Raw genomic sequence first — 18685 nt, 5'->3', positions numbered from 1 at the left:
ATAAAATGAACAGAATACACATCTGTAGCATCCAAACTTTCAAATGATTTGCTCTTTAAATTGCCCTCACTTAAATGAAAAAAATGTAATTGTGAAGAATTTAAAATAACATTTTGGGCCAGGTGCAGTGGCTTACGCCTATAATCCCAGCACTTTGGGAGGCCGAGGCAGGCAGATCACCTGAGGTCAGAAGTTCAAGACCAGCCTCGCCAACATGGCAAAACCCCATCTCTATTAAAAATACAAAAATTAGCAGGTGTGGTGGTGGGTTCCTGTAATCCCAGCTACTCTAGAGGCTGGAGAATTGCTTGAACCCAGGAGATAGAGGTTGCAGTGAGCTGAGATCGTGCCATTGCACTCCAGCCTGGGGGACAAGAGCAAAATTCCATCTCAATAAATAAGTAAGTAAATAAATACAATTTTGGTAGCATTTTATAGTTTACAAACACCGTTCACATAGATTATCTCAGTTAATTTAATATTCCCACTTTATTAGGTAGACATTATCATGCCCATTTTCCAGATGAAGACATGAGTAAGCTTGAGGATCCAGAGTTTGTCAAAGATGGATCTAGAACTTGAACTTGGGAATTTGGCCTCAACATACTGGACCTTTCGTACCATTCATCCAAATGGAATGCCATGGCTCCTTCCATGCTATAACAAAGGACAGGCGAGGTAAACAGGAAGGAGGATGGACTGTGCTCAAACCATCATGCTGAAAATAAATTTCTATACTCATGTTCACGGGAGGAAATGACAGTTGGGGCTCTACAATCACAGGATGCTACTATTCAGCCATTTGATGTCACAATTCCAAACAGGTGAACCTTGCCAACAAAACAAATACAAGAGGACACTATGGACCAAAACAGAAAGACCGTGTACATCTAAGGACCCCTTTTCATTTAATTACACACACAGTGAATGGCACAGGTTGCAGTTTGCCAATGTGTGGCAACATGGTATTCACTGCTCTGGGCCTGGGGAGACTGAAACTTAGAACTTTCTAGTGGCCAGAAAGTGGTAGCATAAATCAAGGCACAGAGGATGTGGACCCGCATTAAAACGTAAGAAATGTCCTCACGGAGTCAAGAGCTGTACAATAGGCAAGGTCTGAAACGGCAAAGAGCTGTGTTTTCTACATCCTCAGTGCCAGGCACCTTGTGGAGCTGAGCAGACACCAAGAAGGAAGCTGAGCTGCAAGTCAAGAGGTTCAGGAGGAAGACAGTGGGTTCTTCAGAGACAGACAGACTGCCTGTTCCCCAACACCCCACTTTCTATCATGTCTAAGTTCTCAGGCCCTCAGCACAGAACCCAGCACATAGAGATTATAGAGGTTATGTATACTAGTTCCGATGGAGGAGAATGAGACTGAAGACAAAAACATTTCCTTCTTAGTTATATACTTCCAGCTCCTAGCTAAGGGCCATGCTCACCAAATGCTGTTATTAGTTTTGGTTCTATTAACCAGGTTTGCCATTTCGTAAAGGTTTGCCCGGAATGAATTACTAAACCATTCTAAGCCTCCTGCAAAACAAGATACTGATATCTCGAGATGGTTGTGCGGATTAAATGAGATAATATATGGAAAGTGCATGCCTCAGTGTTAACCCCAAATTAGCATTACACAAAGAGTGGCTCTTACAGTCGTATAACACAAAACAATGTTCATAAAAATTAACAAGTTAGTATACTACAGGCCTACAGAAAGATGACTGCTTTAGCCGGGCACGGTGGCTCACACCTGTAATCCCAGTACTTTGGGAGGCCAAGGCGGGTGGATCACCTGAGGTCGGGAGTTTGAGACCAGCCTGACCAACATGGAGAAACCCCGTCTCTACTAAAAATACAAAATTACTCGGGTGTGGTGGCGCATGCCTGTAATCCCAGCTACTCAGAAGGCTGAGGCAGGAGAATCATTTGAACCTGGGAGGCGGAGGTTGTGGTGAGCTGAGATCGTGCCATTGCACTCCAGCCTGGGCAATGAGAGCGAAACTCTGTCTCAAAAAAAAAAAAAAAAAAAAAAAAGATGATTGCTTTAAATTAAACGTTCATCAACTAAAATATACAATAGATCAACAGACAGACATCAGGTATGAGAAAATATCTAAAAGCCAAGTTTAAACTAAACCCACTATGTGAGGAATAAATGGGACTCACAGCTTGGTACCCTCAAAATATATACCTCACCACTCATTAGTAAATAAGGATAAATAGCTGTAAAAAGTCTTAGGACTACAAAATGATATTTTTCTTTTATTTTGTTCAAATGTACAATGTTCAGAGATGTTCAGAATTAAATTGATAAAATAAGGATTAGTTGTAATTTGACTAATTACTAGCTTATCATTATTGAGCTAGAAGTAATTAACAGAAAATGAGGGGGATTAACTTTTCCACTGTTTTAAAAAGAGTTTCATGCGCTTTTAAACTCAAGATTAAAACTCCTGGCTAAGTAATAATGGCCAAGTAGCTTGTTGCAGACCCACCCCTCAACGACACACACACTGAGAAGAATTTTCAAAGCTGGACACAATGCCAAAAAGAAAAAAAAATCTGTTTGAACGCATCATTAAGCAAACAAGACAGCCAAGACATGAGCAGCAAGGATGCCTGAGAGGAGGGTGGTTCACTGGCAGTGAGTCTGACAGTCAGGGAAGCTTTTCGATAAAGAGGGGTTTGCCACTTTATCGGCATGCAGAGCCAAGAGGCTAAGAAACCAAGCAGAAAGCAGCAGCTAAAAGGCAGGAGACCCGCACTGAGTTCCTGACAATCTCTTGGGACTGAGGAGCGGAAAGAGGAAGAGTTGTGTAAATATCCCAGAATTCCAGAGAAGACTCTGGGAAGGCTATACTTTAGAAATTAGGGCAAACTGGAAGTAGACAAGCTCTCAGAAAACCTGAAACCTAGCTGACCAGCTCAATCCCAAAATGGATTAATAGAATGTGCCCCCACACTAATGCCTGCAAGAAAGCAAAAGTAAATCCTCTCTGAAAAAAAATAACAGGGCCTCAAATTACCACTACGATTTTTCACACCCAATGTCCAGCATTCATCAACATTACAAGGCATACAGGCAACTATTAGTTTGCTGCCACAGAGTCTTTTTCAAAACCGATTCATAGAGACCTTGTGACTCTCCGGCCTGAATTCCCATCTTAAGATAGATTAAGTCAGATCAAGAACTAACAAGGTGGGAAGGGACACCTCCTTGCTTGTCAAATGGAAATGGCATACTGAAGAATAGAGCTGGTCTGGCGGCCTCAGCCGTATCTTAGCTTTACATTATTAAAAAAGTAGCTAGTGTCCCTCTGGGGGAAAATTTATCCCCAACTCTAATACCTGAACCAAAGACACTGGCTCAATGAGGCCCTGGCACAGATTTCCTAAATGCCTGGGCCTAGTTCACCGATGGTTTGGCTAAGCTAAAACCCAGTGGTGTTCACTAGGGCGCTGTAGCTACTCAGCTTCAGTGTCAGCTATGCTGAAGCAAAAGCAGATAGATAGATGTTCTTGCAGACAGATGTTCTTGCTTCATTCAGGGGGTAGAACTGACTTTTCGGTTGTTGCCAACAGCATAGCTGTTTGTGCTACCACTTGGAAAACTACAGACTGGCAGATTAAAGATACCCTTCTTTGTGGATGTGAATCTGGAAACAAATCATGGCTGCTGATCGAACTGTCTGGAACAATTGCATAGATACTCCCAAATAAGGACTGGTTTTCTGATGGAACCCACTACTGATCAAGTCTGGCTGTTTCTGATGCAGAGGCTACCAATGAATGACAGACTTGTGACTCCTGCCAAAAGCTGACCCATTAGTCTTGCAATGAGAAAGGTCATATTTCAAGGAGCATTACCCCCTCCTGCTCCTGGCAGATTGGCTACATCAGGCCTTCAAACCCCTCTCAGGGCTATCAATGCTGCCTTACCACTGTTGATACCTTTTCAGGTTATTACTGGTCAGCTGTTTCCAGCCACACCATTGTAGCTCTTGAACGAATCTATATACTCAACAATGGACTGGCTGTCCAGCTCTCTCTCTCCCTCATCTCCTCCTGGTCCATACACTTTAGTAAGGTACTTCGATCATTGAATGTACTATCCCCAAAAAGGGATCATCACTTCTTGGCCACTTCCTGGATAATGGTCAGGACAAAAAGGGAGGGAGGTGATTATGGAGTATCATAGAGACCTGTTTTGAAAATTGAGGATACCGTCCTGACCATCGCTGCCCATGATGCATTTTTCTTTCCCTCATAGCACCCCCAGGCCAGCCTGGTTGGCTCACCCTCCAAGTAGCAGCAAAGCTTAAAGGGACCTCCAGGATTCAAACTTAATTCTGGATAAGTTTTATAAAGTGCCCTTGTCCCTTCCAGACAAAACATCTAGGTGTGAGTAAGGAATTATTGGGAAAACATGAAGTTAGAGCTACTGGAATGAGATACCCAAAATATCTGGAGGTGCAGGAAGAGCAACAACCCAGCACCCGAGGAGGGAACACCTCAGATCACAGGAGGATGAGGGAGGGAAGAACGTCATGACTTTTGTCTTTCAGAATTGTCCTTGGAGACTTCCTCTAAAAGGAAGACATCCTGGGGTGGCAACCCCAACCTACTGTCAGCACATTCTATTCCACCTATGGTTGGGTCTTCTGTGATCTGTCTGCTTGATTTAACCACAATTTGATCTATCAGAGCAGCAGGGGAGGGGCCCAGTTCCTGCACTTTCTGCATAAAGCAACTTCAAATGTTGTCCTCATCTCCACTCATTTCATGGACAGACAAATGCCATAAAGAAAAAGAGATAACTTGTACTACACTAAAGTTTAGAACTTCTGTTCATTAAAGACACTGTTAAGAGAGTAGAAAGGCAAACTACAGCAGGAGAAAATACTTGCAATACATATAACTGACAAAGGACTCATCATATATATTAGGATAAACAATATGAAATTATGATATTTAACCATTTTTGATGTACAGAAATGGTAGGTCATATAGTTTAACTTAATATTTCTAAGTCCTACAAATCAATTAGACAATTCAATAAAAGATGGGTAAAGGTTGAACAAGCACTTCGAAACAGAGAACGGGCCGGTGCGGTGGCTCATGCCTGTAATCCCAGCATTTTGGGAGGCCGAGGTGGGCGGATCACTTGAAGTCAGGAGTTCAAGACCAGCCTGGCCAACATGATGAAACTCTGTCTTTACTAAAAGTATAAAAATTATCTGGGTGTGGTGGCGCACACCTATAATCCCAGCTACTCGGAAGGCTGAGGTGGGAGAAGTGCTTGAACCCAGGAGGCAAAGACTGCAGTGAGCTGAGATCACACCACTGCACTCCAGCCTAGGTGACAGAGCAGGACTCTGGCTCAGAAAAAAAAAAAAAAAACAGAGACCAATCAAATGATCGATAAGTACTTGAAAAGGTGCTCAACCTCATTTTTATCAGAGAAATGAAAATCAAAATCAAAATGACATGCTACTACACACCTATTAGAATGCTTCCAACTAAAATCCTGATAAGACCAAGGGTTGGCAAGGTTGGAAAGTAACTGGAATTCTTAAACATTGCTGGTGGAAGTATAAATTGATAGAACTATTTTGGAAAACTATTTAGCAAAAATTATTGAAGCTGAATATATGTATGCCCTTTGAAACAACTCCATTCCTGAGTATATATACCCAACAGAAATATGTACATGTATGTACAACAAAAGGCTTGTACGAGAATTTTCAAAGCAGGATTATTTATAACAGCTCCAAATTGGAACCAACCCAAATGCAGAATAGATAAAGAAATCTTTGTATACTCATTCAGAGGAATACTACCTATAAATGAAAAGGGGCCAGGCATAGTGGCGCATGCCTGTAATCCCAGCACTTTGGGAGGCCAAGGTGGGAGGATCACTTAAGCCCAACAGTTTGCCAGCTTTGGCAACATAAGGAGACACTGTCTCTAAAAAATAAAAAAATAAAAAATAAAATAAAATAAAAATTAGCTGGGGTGGAGTGCGGTGGCTCATGCCTGTAATCCCAGCACTTTGGGAGGCCGAGGGGGAGCAGATTTCTTGAGCCCAGGCGGTTGAGACCAGCCTGGGCAATATGGCGAAAGCCTGTCTCTAAAAAAATACAAAAAAAATTAGCCAGGCATGGTGGTGCATGCCTGTAGTCCCAGCTACTTGGGAGGCTGAGATGGGAGAATCACTTGAGCCCAGGACGTCAAGGCTGCAGTGAGCCATGATCATGCCGCTGCATTCCAGCCTGGATGACAGAGTAAGAAACTATCTCAAAAAAAAAAAAAAAAAAAAAAAAAACCAGGTGTGGTGGCAAGTGCCTGTAGTCCCAGCTAGTCAGGAGGCTGAGGTGGGAGGATCACTTAAGCCTGGGGAGGTGTCGAGGCTGCAGTGAGTCATGATCACATCATTGCACTCCAGCAAGACCCTGTCTCAAAAAAGAGAGAAAGAAAGAAATTAAAAGGAACATCCAACAACGTGGATGAATCTCACAAATATGATGTTGAGGAAGAGAAGTCCAACACAAAAGACTACTTACTTCGTGAGTCTGTGAATAGGAAGTTCAAAAACTGGCAAAAGCATTCTACAGTGTCACAAATTAAGGATGGTGGCTACCCATGGTGGGGGCGGTGGAGAGGAATAGGCATGAGGTTAGCTCTGGAGGGCTGATCGTGTCAATGTCTTGATATGGGTGCTGATTACAGAAATATTCACTCTGTGAAAACTCATCAAGTTGCACACCTATGATGTGTGTATTTTTCTGATGTATGCTACATTTTGAAAAATACGTTTATTTTTAATTTATTGTTACAAGAACAATTGCAAATAATTTTTAAAATATAAAAAAGTAAAGAAAAATTTTGAACATGGACCCTGGGTGGTACAGGTGACAGTACAGGACCAGAGGACAGAAATGGTGTACTATTGTAAGATCTTGTTGATAAGGTGAGGATGTAAAACTGCTACTGAAGGAAGAGAATGTGGCCTATCATAGTGAATGAACATTAGTTTGGTAAAAGTAATCTTAACTAGCTTGATGAATGCACTAGATGTGTTAATAATTACTACAATGCTCATTAAACGTTCTGTGAAACACCCTCATCCATAGCCCCTGCTGTTTGGCAGTTAAGCCACGGGCTGGTCAGAGACTGATGATTTTGTCTGGCCCCCAAATTTGAACTGAGACAATCAGATTCTATCTCACAAGAATATGCCCCTGGATATGAGAGATGCTGCAGTGAAAACTGAAGCAGGAGAAAAGGGGCCACAACACTGAGTTAGTATCATGAGGGTTATGGCAACCTGAAGTTAAGGGAAAAAAAACCTATGAGGAAAGACTCAGTGAGAAGGCAAACGGGGATAAACACACTGAAAGGGTGGCCAGCAGCAATATCCAGAGAAGAGCTAAGTCCCTATAAAGAGCACTACTCACCTGTATATTGTCTTATAATATTCCCACTGTTCCCCACAACACTCAGAGGTGATCATTATTCAAGACAACTCTAGTTCATACTTCTCCTTTGCAATCAAAAGGGCCTAAAGCAATCAGTCATAGGACAGAAATCAACCAACCCTAGATAAAAGTTTAACAATACTAGAAAAAGCCAACTACACACTCGATTAATGAAGTCTTAGTAACTGCCCTAAAATGATATTGACCAGCTGTTGGGTCTCAGAATTGATTGTGAAAGTTGGATGAGACATTAGCTCACGGATGACATTCTCACTGTTGAAAAGCTGTGCAAAAGGCGCGGTGGCTCATGCCTGTAATCCCAGCACTTTGGGAGGCCAAAGCAGGCAGATCACCCGAAGTCGGGAGTTCAAGACCAGCCTGACCAACATGGAGAAACCCTGTCTCTACTAAAAATACAAAATTAGTCGGGGTGGTGGTGCATGCCTGTAATCCCAGCTACTCGGGTGGCTGAGGCAGGAGAATCGCTTGAACCCAGGAGGCGGAGGTTGCAGTGAGCCAAGATCGCACCATTGCACTCCAGCCTGGGCAACAAGAGCAAAACTCTGTCTCAAAAAAAAAAAAAAAAAAAAAAAAGAAGCAGCAGCATTATTGGCATCTGTGCAGGAAACTCTTGTCCTTGATTCTAAATAAGAGTGCTCAGCCAGGCGCAGTGGCTCACGCCTGTAATCCCAGCACTTTGGGAGGCCGAGGCAGGCGGATCACGAGATCAGGAGATCGAGATCATCCTGGCTAACATGGTGAAACCCCGTCTCTACTAAAAATACAAAAAAAATTAGCCGGGCGTGGTGGCAGGCACCTGTAGTCCCAGCTACTTGGGAGGCTGAGGCAGGAGAATGGTGTGAACCCTGGAGGCAGAGCTTGCAGTGAGCCAAGATCACGCCACTGCACTCCAGCCTGGGCGACAGAGTGAAACTCCGTGTCAAAAAAAAAAAAAAAAAAGAAAGAAGAGTGCTGGCCAGAAGTGGTGGCTCACGCCTGTAATCCCAACACTTTGGGAGGCTAAGGTAGGCGGATCACAGAGTCAGGAGTTCGAGACCAACATGGTGAAACCCTGTCTCTACTAAAAAAAAAATACAAAAGTTAGCCGGGTGTGGTGGCGCGCACCTGTAATCCCAGGTACTCAGGAGGCTGAGACAGGAGAATCACTTGAACCTGGGAGGCAGAGATTGCTGTGAGCTGAGATGGCACCACTGCACTCCAGCCTGAGTGACAGAGCGAGACTCCATCTCAAAAAAAAAAAAAAAGAAAAAAGAAAAAAAAGAGTTCTGTACAGCTGGAGGAGTAAATGGAAAGAAGATCTCTCAGTAAGAGGATCACCAATGATTTAATTGCCCCTTGGAGTGGGGTCAAATCATGAAAATACTTTACACCACGATCATGGTTATGCAATTCATTTTGGCCAGGGAGAGTGGCTCACGCTGGTAATCTTGGCACTTTGGGAGGCCAAGGTAGGAGAGTCGCTTGAGGCCAGGAGTTCGAGATGAGCCTGGGCAACACAGGGAGACCCCATCTCCAAAAATAAATAAATAATTAGCTGGGTGTGGTGGCATACATTTGTAGTCCCAACTACTTGGGAGGCTGAGAAAGGAGGATCGCTAGAGCTCAGGAGTTCAAGGCTGCAGTAAGCTATGACTGCGCCACTTCACTCCAGCCCAGGTGACAGAGCAAGACTCCGTCTCAATTTTTAAAATTGATTCAAACTTCCTTCTCTTTAAGATTTAACATACTAGGACTTATTTAAAAGCTAATTCCATCTCCTTTATGTCTTCAAGACTATTGTCTTAAGTTTTTTCCTTTATTATAGCATGAAAGAAACAAAAAAGAGGGCTACCTTTATAATAGCACATATTATTAACAGAAACTCATTATGAACTCTTTCCAAGATAGTCCTGTTCAGAGCTATATCCAGTGCAGTCTCCAGTGCCAAAAAAGTGCTATGCCAAAAAGGAAAAACGTTCCTTCTTTACGAGTGAAATAATACAATGTCTGGAACTTGCTTTAAAGTGGTCTAACAAAAAAAAAATGTACACATGGAGGGAGACAGATAGAACAAGAATGGCAGAAAGATGAAGATGTTGGAGCTGGAGGATGAGGATGTTGGCATTCCCTGAAATATTCTATTTTGTGTGTGTTAAAGTATTTTTGAAAGGGAAAGGAAGGAAAATACTTTCTAAGTCATCCTAATAATGAAAATAAAAAGAAGAATATCAAAGAGAGTAATAAAAATGCTAGCTGGCAAATGTGCTCACCATTCACCATATGCCAGGCCTATGCCAAGAGCTTGGCCTGTGAGCCTCACAACAACCTGATGGAGCAGGTACTATCCTGCTCTCTATCTTCCAGGCAGGGAACCAGGCTTAGAAAGAGAAATTGCTCAAGATCATGTGTCTGGTAAGTAGCAGAGCCAAGACTGAATCCTATGCAGTTTAAATCCTGAACTGAACCATACACAACACCAGCACTACACCTAGAAACTGATATTCTTACATTCTTGAAAGCAAATTCATATTGAATATTAGTGGCCTCCTATTCCTATGAATCACTGATATTATCTCGTCATGACTTCTTTTGTAATCAGTTATAATGTTATCTACTGAGCCTTAGACCAAGTTATCACCTCCCTATTTCCACATTGCTAAATGCAGGAAACCTCCTAGCTTTTCAACAGTCCCTCTATTTGAAAGAACTGACCCCACTGTTTACATTAGTCACACAAATGGCATGGGCTTATAAATACAGTCCAGGAAATGAATCAGGCATGTCTAAATTAAATCAGACAATGACAAAATGAAACATCTCAGTACCCTGAAAATAATAAAAAGTACCACTCACATCCCTGCTGTTTCCATCACCATAGGTCTTCACAATGTCATACTGGTAAGTATCATAAGAGCTAAAAACAGAAATTGTGGCCTGAATTTTTTTTTAATTAAGCACTAAAGGATCGACAAATTTTATTTTATTTTTATTTATTTATTTACCAAGAGATTTTGTTTATTTTGCCCAGGCTGGAGTGTAATGGCGTGATCTCGACTCACCGCAACCTCCACCTCCCACGTTCAAGTGATTCTCCTGCCTCAGCCTCCTGAGTAGCTGGGATTATAGGCACGCTCCACCACACCTGGCTAATTTTGTATTTTTAGTACAGACAGGGTTTCACCATGTTGGTCAGGCTGGTCTCTAACTCCTGACCTCAGGTAATCCACCCGCCTCGGCCTCCCAAAGTGCTGGGATTATAGGTGTGAGCCACTGCACCTGGCCAATAAATTTTATTTTTAAGGATTGCTTTTCTTACATCGTTTTATCTTTATCTTCTCAGATCTTATGAGGATTAAAATCCTGATTAACTTATTTAAACTAAAGCTGTAAATTATTCTTATATAGGCCTCCCCAACTTTCTGTCTCATTTCTTCCTTTACAGTTTTTTAACAAAGAAAAGAAACACTGTAGTATATTAGTTAAATAAACACAGACCAACTCAAACTTATTATTTTTTTCCTGCTTTCTCCCTAAAAGTATGTTTGAAGCATTTTGTAGTCACTGTAATAAGTTTTAGGAAAAATGATTTGAATCCTTATTTTTCATTAAATCATTAGTTTTTCAAGTGCCAGTAAAAAAATAAAACTGTGAGTACACGTGCTTTTTGCATCTCTGTTCCACCTACTGATGCCAATATTTTCTGCAACAACAACAACAACAAACCTGCTACTGTTTTTTTCTAAATATATACACAATTATATTTTTAACTCCTTGGGCAAAAATGCTAACACATTCCCTTTGGCAGAACCAAATTCATGTATTTATAACTTCTCAATCAGCTAAAATTTAAAAGTTGCACCAATAAAAATGTAATGAGTAATTTTAGAATAATGGTTAGATTTTAGAATAAAGGCCAAATGTTATAAAATAATCAAACATTTATCACAGTGCTATGTTGATACTTAACAAATATCATTTCTAGTTTCATTTAAATATCAATAAAATTTTACTATTTATAGTCTTTGTTTAAGGTAGACTAATTTCAGAGAGGAATTTATATTGTGGGTAATTTAACAGAATCATTACATATCCTTAGTCCTGAAAAATAAAGCTCCCCAAATTATAGATAGATGGGATTTATAACTCAGGTCTTGAAATGTTAATGTACAAATCAAAATCTGCAAACTCCCATATATAACCTCCTAACAAAGGTTTAATATTCAACGGTAGAAAATGGTAGAAGGGTAACAAACTGAATAAACACCACACACACACACACACACACACACACACACACACACACACACATATCCCTTTCTTGTAGAACAAATGAATAGGTATAAAAATAGAAAGCCACTTTAAACCTGTGAAAAGTAGAGTTTAAGACTTGAGCAAATCCATATGGTTGGTCAATCTGACTTATTTCATTACAAAATAATCATAGAGACTAAGTATTTTCATTTCAAAAAATTAAAATTATACTGAATGTGGCATGCATATTTAAGTAGTATTGAAAACTGCAGAAAAAAATCAATTTAAAAATATAATCTGCATTAAACAGACAGCAATATCAACAATTGTTTTAATGAACCATTGACATTTGCTTGCTAAAACCAGAAACATTTGGTTATCACACATGCTTTAGGTCTTGTCCATCTCATCCAGTGTGAGAAAAATGTCTCTATTTTTTAATTGTCAAAAGAAGGGAAAAATTGTTATAACACTACAAGTATTTTCTACCCCTCAACAATGCGCTTAGTTGTCACTTAATGAAACCCACAGAAAAATAGTTGTTCACAACAATAATGCATTTTTATGTGTTAATACATCTGTCACATCAGGGATGGATTTTTCTGTGTTGAATTCTTATACAACAATCTAAATAGTAAGGCTTAGTGTAGCCAAAATTAAAATAACTCAATTTTGCTAATCCATGAGATTTTTTTTCATTTAACTTTAAAGAGGATAATTACAAAGTTTAAGTAACAAATCATTTTGTTCCCTAAATTATATTTTTTAACATTGTATAAGATTTAGCAGATATCATTATTCCATTTTCCCTTCGTGTTCAGTAAACAAAAGTTGAGTTGGTTATAATTAGACAACATGAAGTAGTATGAAAATCCACCATCCACACTCTCCATCTCCCACAAATATTTCAGAGCTCGAACGCAGCTCTGCCTAATTCATTCGATGATTAAAATCCTCTGCTTGTGGTCAATTTAGGAAGGCTAAAATGACTAGTAATGAAGTGACAGGAAATCACATAGCCTTTAATCCCTTTAAAATTAAGCCAACATGTTTAATTCAGCACAAATGCAAATGTCTACTTCTTTAAACCTCCAGAGCTAAAGAGATATTTTACCCCCCAAAACAAGTGAAATCGGGCTGAACAGAACATTTACCACCACCAGAAAAATAAGAATCAAGGTGGCTTTTTTGCTATGTGTCTTCTGCTAGTAGGCAAGACAGATACTGCTACTTAAACAGAGCAGACTAACTGGGATGTGTACTTTCACCCTAAATGCAAAAATTTTTAAAGGTACCCCATTCCTGAAGTAAATGAATTCCTGAAGTAATGTCATGTAAAACTGCTTGTTTAAAAATAAATCCCGTTTTTCTTTGAACATGTAATGGTCTGCAACCGTATTTCTCAAGAATTACAACTGCCATTTAAATAGTTTTGAAAAGGAAATAAGAATAAACAAAACAGTGATTCACATCCTATACCCCAAGCCCCCATCCATCTAGATTTGCTCAGTGGATTTAAATACAGTCTTAGTAAGGAACTCTTCAACATTATTTAGTCTTTATATCTTCAGTTGGACTTTGATCATCTCCCTAGAAGTCTTTGAGTTTCAGTGTTAGCAATAGGTAATAATAATGATGATGTTAATAATCATCATCTCCAAAAGCTGAAGTTCAAATTAGATGAGGTAAGAGAGGATAACAGCCACCAAGAGCATAGAGCCTACCATGCAGAAGGTACTTGCTAAATACAACTTCCCTTTCTCCTTCACCTGGAACAAAAGGGAAGGTTTTCATTTTCCACAAACGGAGCTTAACTAGAAAGAAGTGCCACCGGACACATTTTTAAGAAAAGGAACAACACTTTTGGAGAAAATAAACCACTTAAAATTGTTTTTAACTGATCTCATTTTGATTATATCATTGCTATCCCAAAGAAGTAGTCACTATGGAAGGCTGATAAGAGAGCCTTGCAATCCTCCAAAGACTCATCAAAGCGAAATCTGAGAACACTATGAAAAAAATAGAGCAATGCAAATATTCCTACAACCTAAGCATATTTGGAAAGTGACTTTCTTTTTTCTGCTTAACTGGAAACAATTTAAGTCCAAGTGTAAAAAAAAAAAGGTTTTTTTTTGTTGTTGTCAACCAACTTATTTTGAATTGTTATTTAGAGGAAGCAAACCAATGGGTGTTTTCTTCTTGTAACTTACCTAAAAACACAACTAATAAGCATAAAAATCATTTGAAGGATATGTGGAATTTAAGCTCCCAAGAATGCTTAGAGGCAGTTTATAGCAATAATTACATCAACTATTGTAACTGTCAAGGAGATTACAATAAATATGTCGCCCTCCAATGTGAGTAATAAGAATGTCTCTGCCTCAGGCAATGATGTTACTATAGGTTTGCACATCTGCTGACCTAACTAATTTATCAGAATGTCCACTTCAATCACCTGCTTGTCCTCGGCTTTTCAGATGCAGTATTTATTACAAACACTGGTAATCTCTGAATCTTGTGAAATGGTCTTTCACATTCTCCACACTGCAAAAAGCTCACACTGTCTGTCATAGCCTTAGAAATAAAAGATGCCATTATTGAAAGGTAATTGGAAACCAACTTAGCCAAACTCTTAATTTTTACATATTAGGAAACAGAGATTTCATTAACAGAAAAAAAGAGAAAAGATTAAGAGATGTGCTTAAAGAAATAACACGGAAACTTGGTGAAGAAAAATGACTCTGCCTCACTAAGTCCTGTTTCAAGCCCTAACCTTCAACTGTGTTGATAGCGTTGAGGGAGATATTGATATGGAGAGCTCCAAAAGCATATAAGGAGAAAGAAACAAACCTTGGGATGTGCTCATCTCCTCACATCCTCCACAGATCCTTCGTGTCTCAGTGTCTGGATGATCTAAGCACCTCAGCAACATAAATTAGCTGAAAGGTAACCAACTGGATAAACTGTAGATTTAAGATAGAATGTTTCTCCTTGTTTCTTATTTTCACAGTTTCTTCTTAATTATTCAAACACACCCAGTTGGCAGTGCCAGAGAAAAGCATCAGTGGGCTAAGCTAACCCAACTCACAGCAGCACATCTAATGCAAGACAAAATGTGGAAGGTTTCCCAACCCAACTCCTAATCCATTCTGGAATGCTTGCTTCTCTACATCTCAAACTTATCTACAAACACCAAAGATTCTAATTTCTCACCTCTTGAAGATAAATAAAATGAGTGAGAAATACTCATCATTTGTATGGTCATAAAAAGGGAAAACAATTTTTTTCATTAGATGGCCTATTTAGGACAATCATTAGAAAGTGGCATGAAAGTCAAACTATTTGGAAGTTATGTTTCCTTATTAAAGTGCAAGAAAGAAAACAGTCCTGAAGATTACAGTCCAGATATTTTCCAAGTGGAAAAATATTGGTTTCCATATATATAACATTAGCAAGTCAGAGAGCCATATGAATTGTAACAGGTAACAACTCCCCACCCCTAACTGAAAAAAAAAATCAAAAGTGGTTATCTTATATTAATATAAATATGAAGAAAACAAATAATTTGGGATTAAGTAAATGATATATATCCTGAGTAATTTAAAATACCCTATTCTACTTTGGACATAATAACACTTAGAAACCTATTCATTTTGGTTCCTGCGGGGCCTTGGAACACATACCTTAAAAAAATCCCACCAATAGAATGTTACTTATATATATTCCTGAAAAAAATGTTTGCTCAAAACTCTTCTCCCAATTTAAATTCTAAAATGCATGACTTGAAATTTATGTTTATATTTCTAGTATCTATATCTATAAAGTTAGAAACCAGTTTTTCAAATGACTCTGAACAAGCCCTCAGAAACTAAAGAGCATATTTAAACTTTCAGATTTATAAGTATTATAACAAGTTTAATCACTTAAGACTGTTAATGATTTATAGTGAAAACAACTTAAACTTCTGGTTGGTCTAGTTTTAACTCCTCTTAATTTTACACATTGTTTTATGAGCCCCGAAGGGTTAGGTAGGCATCTTACGGATCACTCCATTGCTAGCACCTCCCACAGCCTCTGTGGTTTGCGGTAGATGCTGTCTGATCTGACTTACATGGAAAATTCAGCTGTGAATATTTTTACGCAATAGCAAAAACAATCAGCCTTTTTTATATCAAGGTGGGGATCGAGAAGCTAAACGAGAACATTAGGAGCATAAAATTAGTCTGCTTTAACTTTAATAACCAAACGGTGATTGAAAACATACAAATTTTGTGTTTGCAGGAATGAGGGGCTGGGATCACTAAGACTTAAAAAGGGTTTTTCTCCCCCACCCCGCAGCCATGAGCACATAGCAAAACTAATAAAATTATGACCCAGAATTAAAAGGTCGCACTCATTTTCAAAGCATTCATTTAAAAGTACAGAAGCGTTCTTTAAAAATGCTCACATTTTTAAACATAGCAAGAATGTGGCTACCAAATATTAATCCTGAGGAATATGAATACACATTTACCTTCATAATTAGACCCAGCAGGTCAAATGTTAGCAAGGCCAACTGACCGAAATCACAAAGACTGATTGAAAATGACCAACAGAAAGTGTCTGTCCTGCTTGGGAGCCCCGCTTGTTCGCAGCCCAACCAGTGGTCAAACATCTGCAGGCAAAGAAATCTACACGCGCCAGCCGGGTATGGCAGAAACCAAACTTTTCCAAATAAGTTAGTTCCGTCTTGCCAATCTACACCCAACAGGTGTCAATACATGTCACCAGACAAAATTCTTGCAAGCCAGGTCTAGAGAAGCAATAGATGGTTGGCAGAGAAGCTGAAACGACTCGACCTCCACCAGGGTAATGAAAGCAAGTCGGGCCACTATTCTGACTGATCACTTGGCAGTGGGGTGGAGGGGTATGGAGATGGGATAATCCCTGGATGAAGATCGGAAGGCGCGTGGAGATGTCCCGCCACTGGTGCCGCGGGGGAATTTCGGAGCATGGTCCCCGCACTCTTTCACGACCCCCGACCCGGATCCCCGGGGTTAGGACGGCAAGGGAGTGCGGCGACCAAGGCTGGGAGACCGCGGAGAGAGGGCGCGCGGTACCTGCTTGTCCAGCGCGTCTCGGACGCCTCCCGGCCCGGCGCCGGCCCTGGGTGGCGCGGGCGTTCGTTCGCAGCTGCAGCCCTCCAGGAGATACATGCCCGCCGGGCGGCAGCTCTGCTCGCCCTCGAAGTAGAAGAGCACATTCTGGTAGAGGGCGAACCACTTCTCGTGCCAGCGGCTCGCCTCGGCCGTCTTCTTACTCAGGAAGCCGCGCTTGGTGCCCTCCTTGCGCGCCAGAAAGGCCAGGTACAGGGCGTGCCCCTCGTTGTAGCGCACGCTCTTCTGCATGGTGCGGGTGCGGGGGGCTCACGGGTGGCCGCCCGTCTCACCCCTGCCTCGCGACCATGGCCCGGCCGGCTCCCTCGAGGGCGCGCCCGCTCAGGTCCCGACCGGCGAAGGGCGCCCCCTTTCCCCAAGCCGCGCGCAGGGCGCCCCGCCCGCTTTCGGGAGGCGGCGGCGCGCGGTGCCAGGGGCGCGGGCTGGGGCCGGGGCACGCTCTCCGCCCTGATCGCCACCCTCCCGGCCGAGCCCCCGGAGCCCCCCAAGCCCCCGACGCCCGCGTGGAGCGCGGCCCCGCGAGGGCGCCCGAGCCGGCCGCCGCTTCGCCTAAAGTTGCGGGAGCCGAGCCCCCGCGGCGGGCTGGGGCGGCAGCCGGGGAAGGACTGTCCTCGGGCAACGCGCTCCGGGAGACAGAAGGTAAAACGTCACGTGGGAGCTCAGCTGTAATCGGCTTGGAGACCGATTTAAAGGGCAAAGTCGGCGCGGCGCCGGCGGTGGCGCAGCCCGCTTGCCCCGGCGCGCGTCCCTCCCTCGCCCGCCCGGGCCCGGACCGCTGCCTCTGTTCCGGCGCCCGCCGGGATGGGGCGGATCAGCGAGGTGGAGGCGCCCGGCGGCACCACACACCCGCTCACACCGCTCGCACACTCGCGCACAACGCGCGCACACACACACACGCACACCCCCACACACGCAGACCAGTACATTCACCCAGACACACTCAGACGCACACACTCAGACGCACAAAAATACACTCACAAATGCACACAAACACAATGCGCGCACATATGCACAAAAACAGGCGCACACACTCATGGCACACAAATACACATTCCCACAACGCTCACACTCAAATAACACACAGTCACAACACACAAATACATATAGACAAATACACCCACAATGTGCGTTCCCGCGCACAAAAATACAAACCCACATTCAGATACACATTTAAGGAACTACACACATGCACGCACTGATATGCTCACTTACACACACATTCACACACAACCCACACATTCACCTAAACCCACATGCAAACATATACTCATACACACATTTACACTCATACAGTCACACAAACAGCACACATATACTCACACGTTCACAATCATACAGACTCATAAGCAGATAATCATATACACACAGATGAACACACATATGTACACTCACAAATTCACCCAAAAATACAAACACACACACACAAGCACTCACACACGTATTCGCACGAATCCACACACTTTCACAAACCCACTCACACATACACACACACTCACATGCCACATCCATAAATACGTTCCCATGGCAGTAGGTAGAGTCACAGAGTGGCTTTGCATAGCCCGCATCCTTGGCTTTTCTGCTTGTACCTGCGTTGTAGTATTTAAAACTGCCGGTAAAGGTTAAGGAGAGTGGCCCAAGTGTTCCCGGAAAGGCATCAGATGCCGAAGGTTCTTTCGAAATGCCTGTTATTTCACAGTGGTAAGATGCTAAATTTTAAGTGCCGAGTTTTCAGCCTGGAAAAAAATACCCAAATAAGGGACACTTTGCTGCCCAGGGCAGAATCCATCCCCAAAGGCCAGCTGT

General features: G+C 41.8%; 1 protein-coding gene across 4 annotated transcripts in view; it reads right to left on the bottom strand.

Annotated features, from left to right (window-relative positions):
• Positions 1 to 18685, bottom strand: part of RASGRF2 (Ras protein specific guanine nucleotide releasing factor 2) — a 281177-nt gene extending 262492 nt beyond the window's left edge. For 3 of the 4 annotated variants that reach the window (XM_024246952.3, XM_054555686.2, XM_054555689.2), the window contains exon 1: positions 16826 to 18154. In XM_024246952.3, the coding sequence (XP_024102720.1) occupies positions 16826 to 17113 (288 nt within the window). In that variant the 5' untranslated portion in view covers positions 17114 to 18154. Of the gene's footprint in view, positions 1 to 16825; positions 18155 to 18468 lie in introns of those variants that run through there. The other variant, XM_054555687.2, reaches the window with a different exon arrangement.

This window comes from Pongo abelii, chromosome 4 (assembly GCF_028885655.2).
Source record: "Pongo abelii isolate AG06213 chromosome 4, NHGRI_mPonAbe1-v2.0_pri, whole genome shotgun sequence".
Classification (NCBI taxonomy): domain Eukaryota; kingdom Metazoa; phylum Chordata; class Mammalia; order Primates; family Hominidae; genus Pongo; species Pongo abelii.
This window is presented reverse-complemented; position numbering and strand designations above follow the sequence as displayed.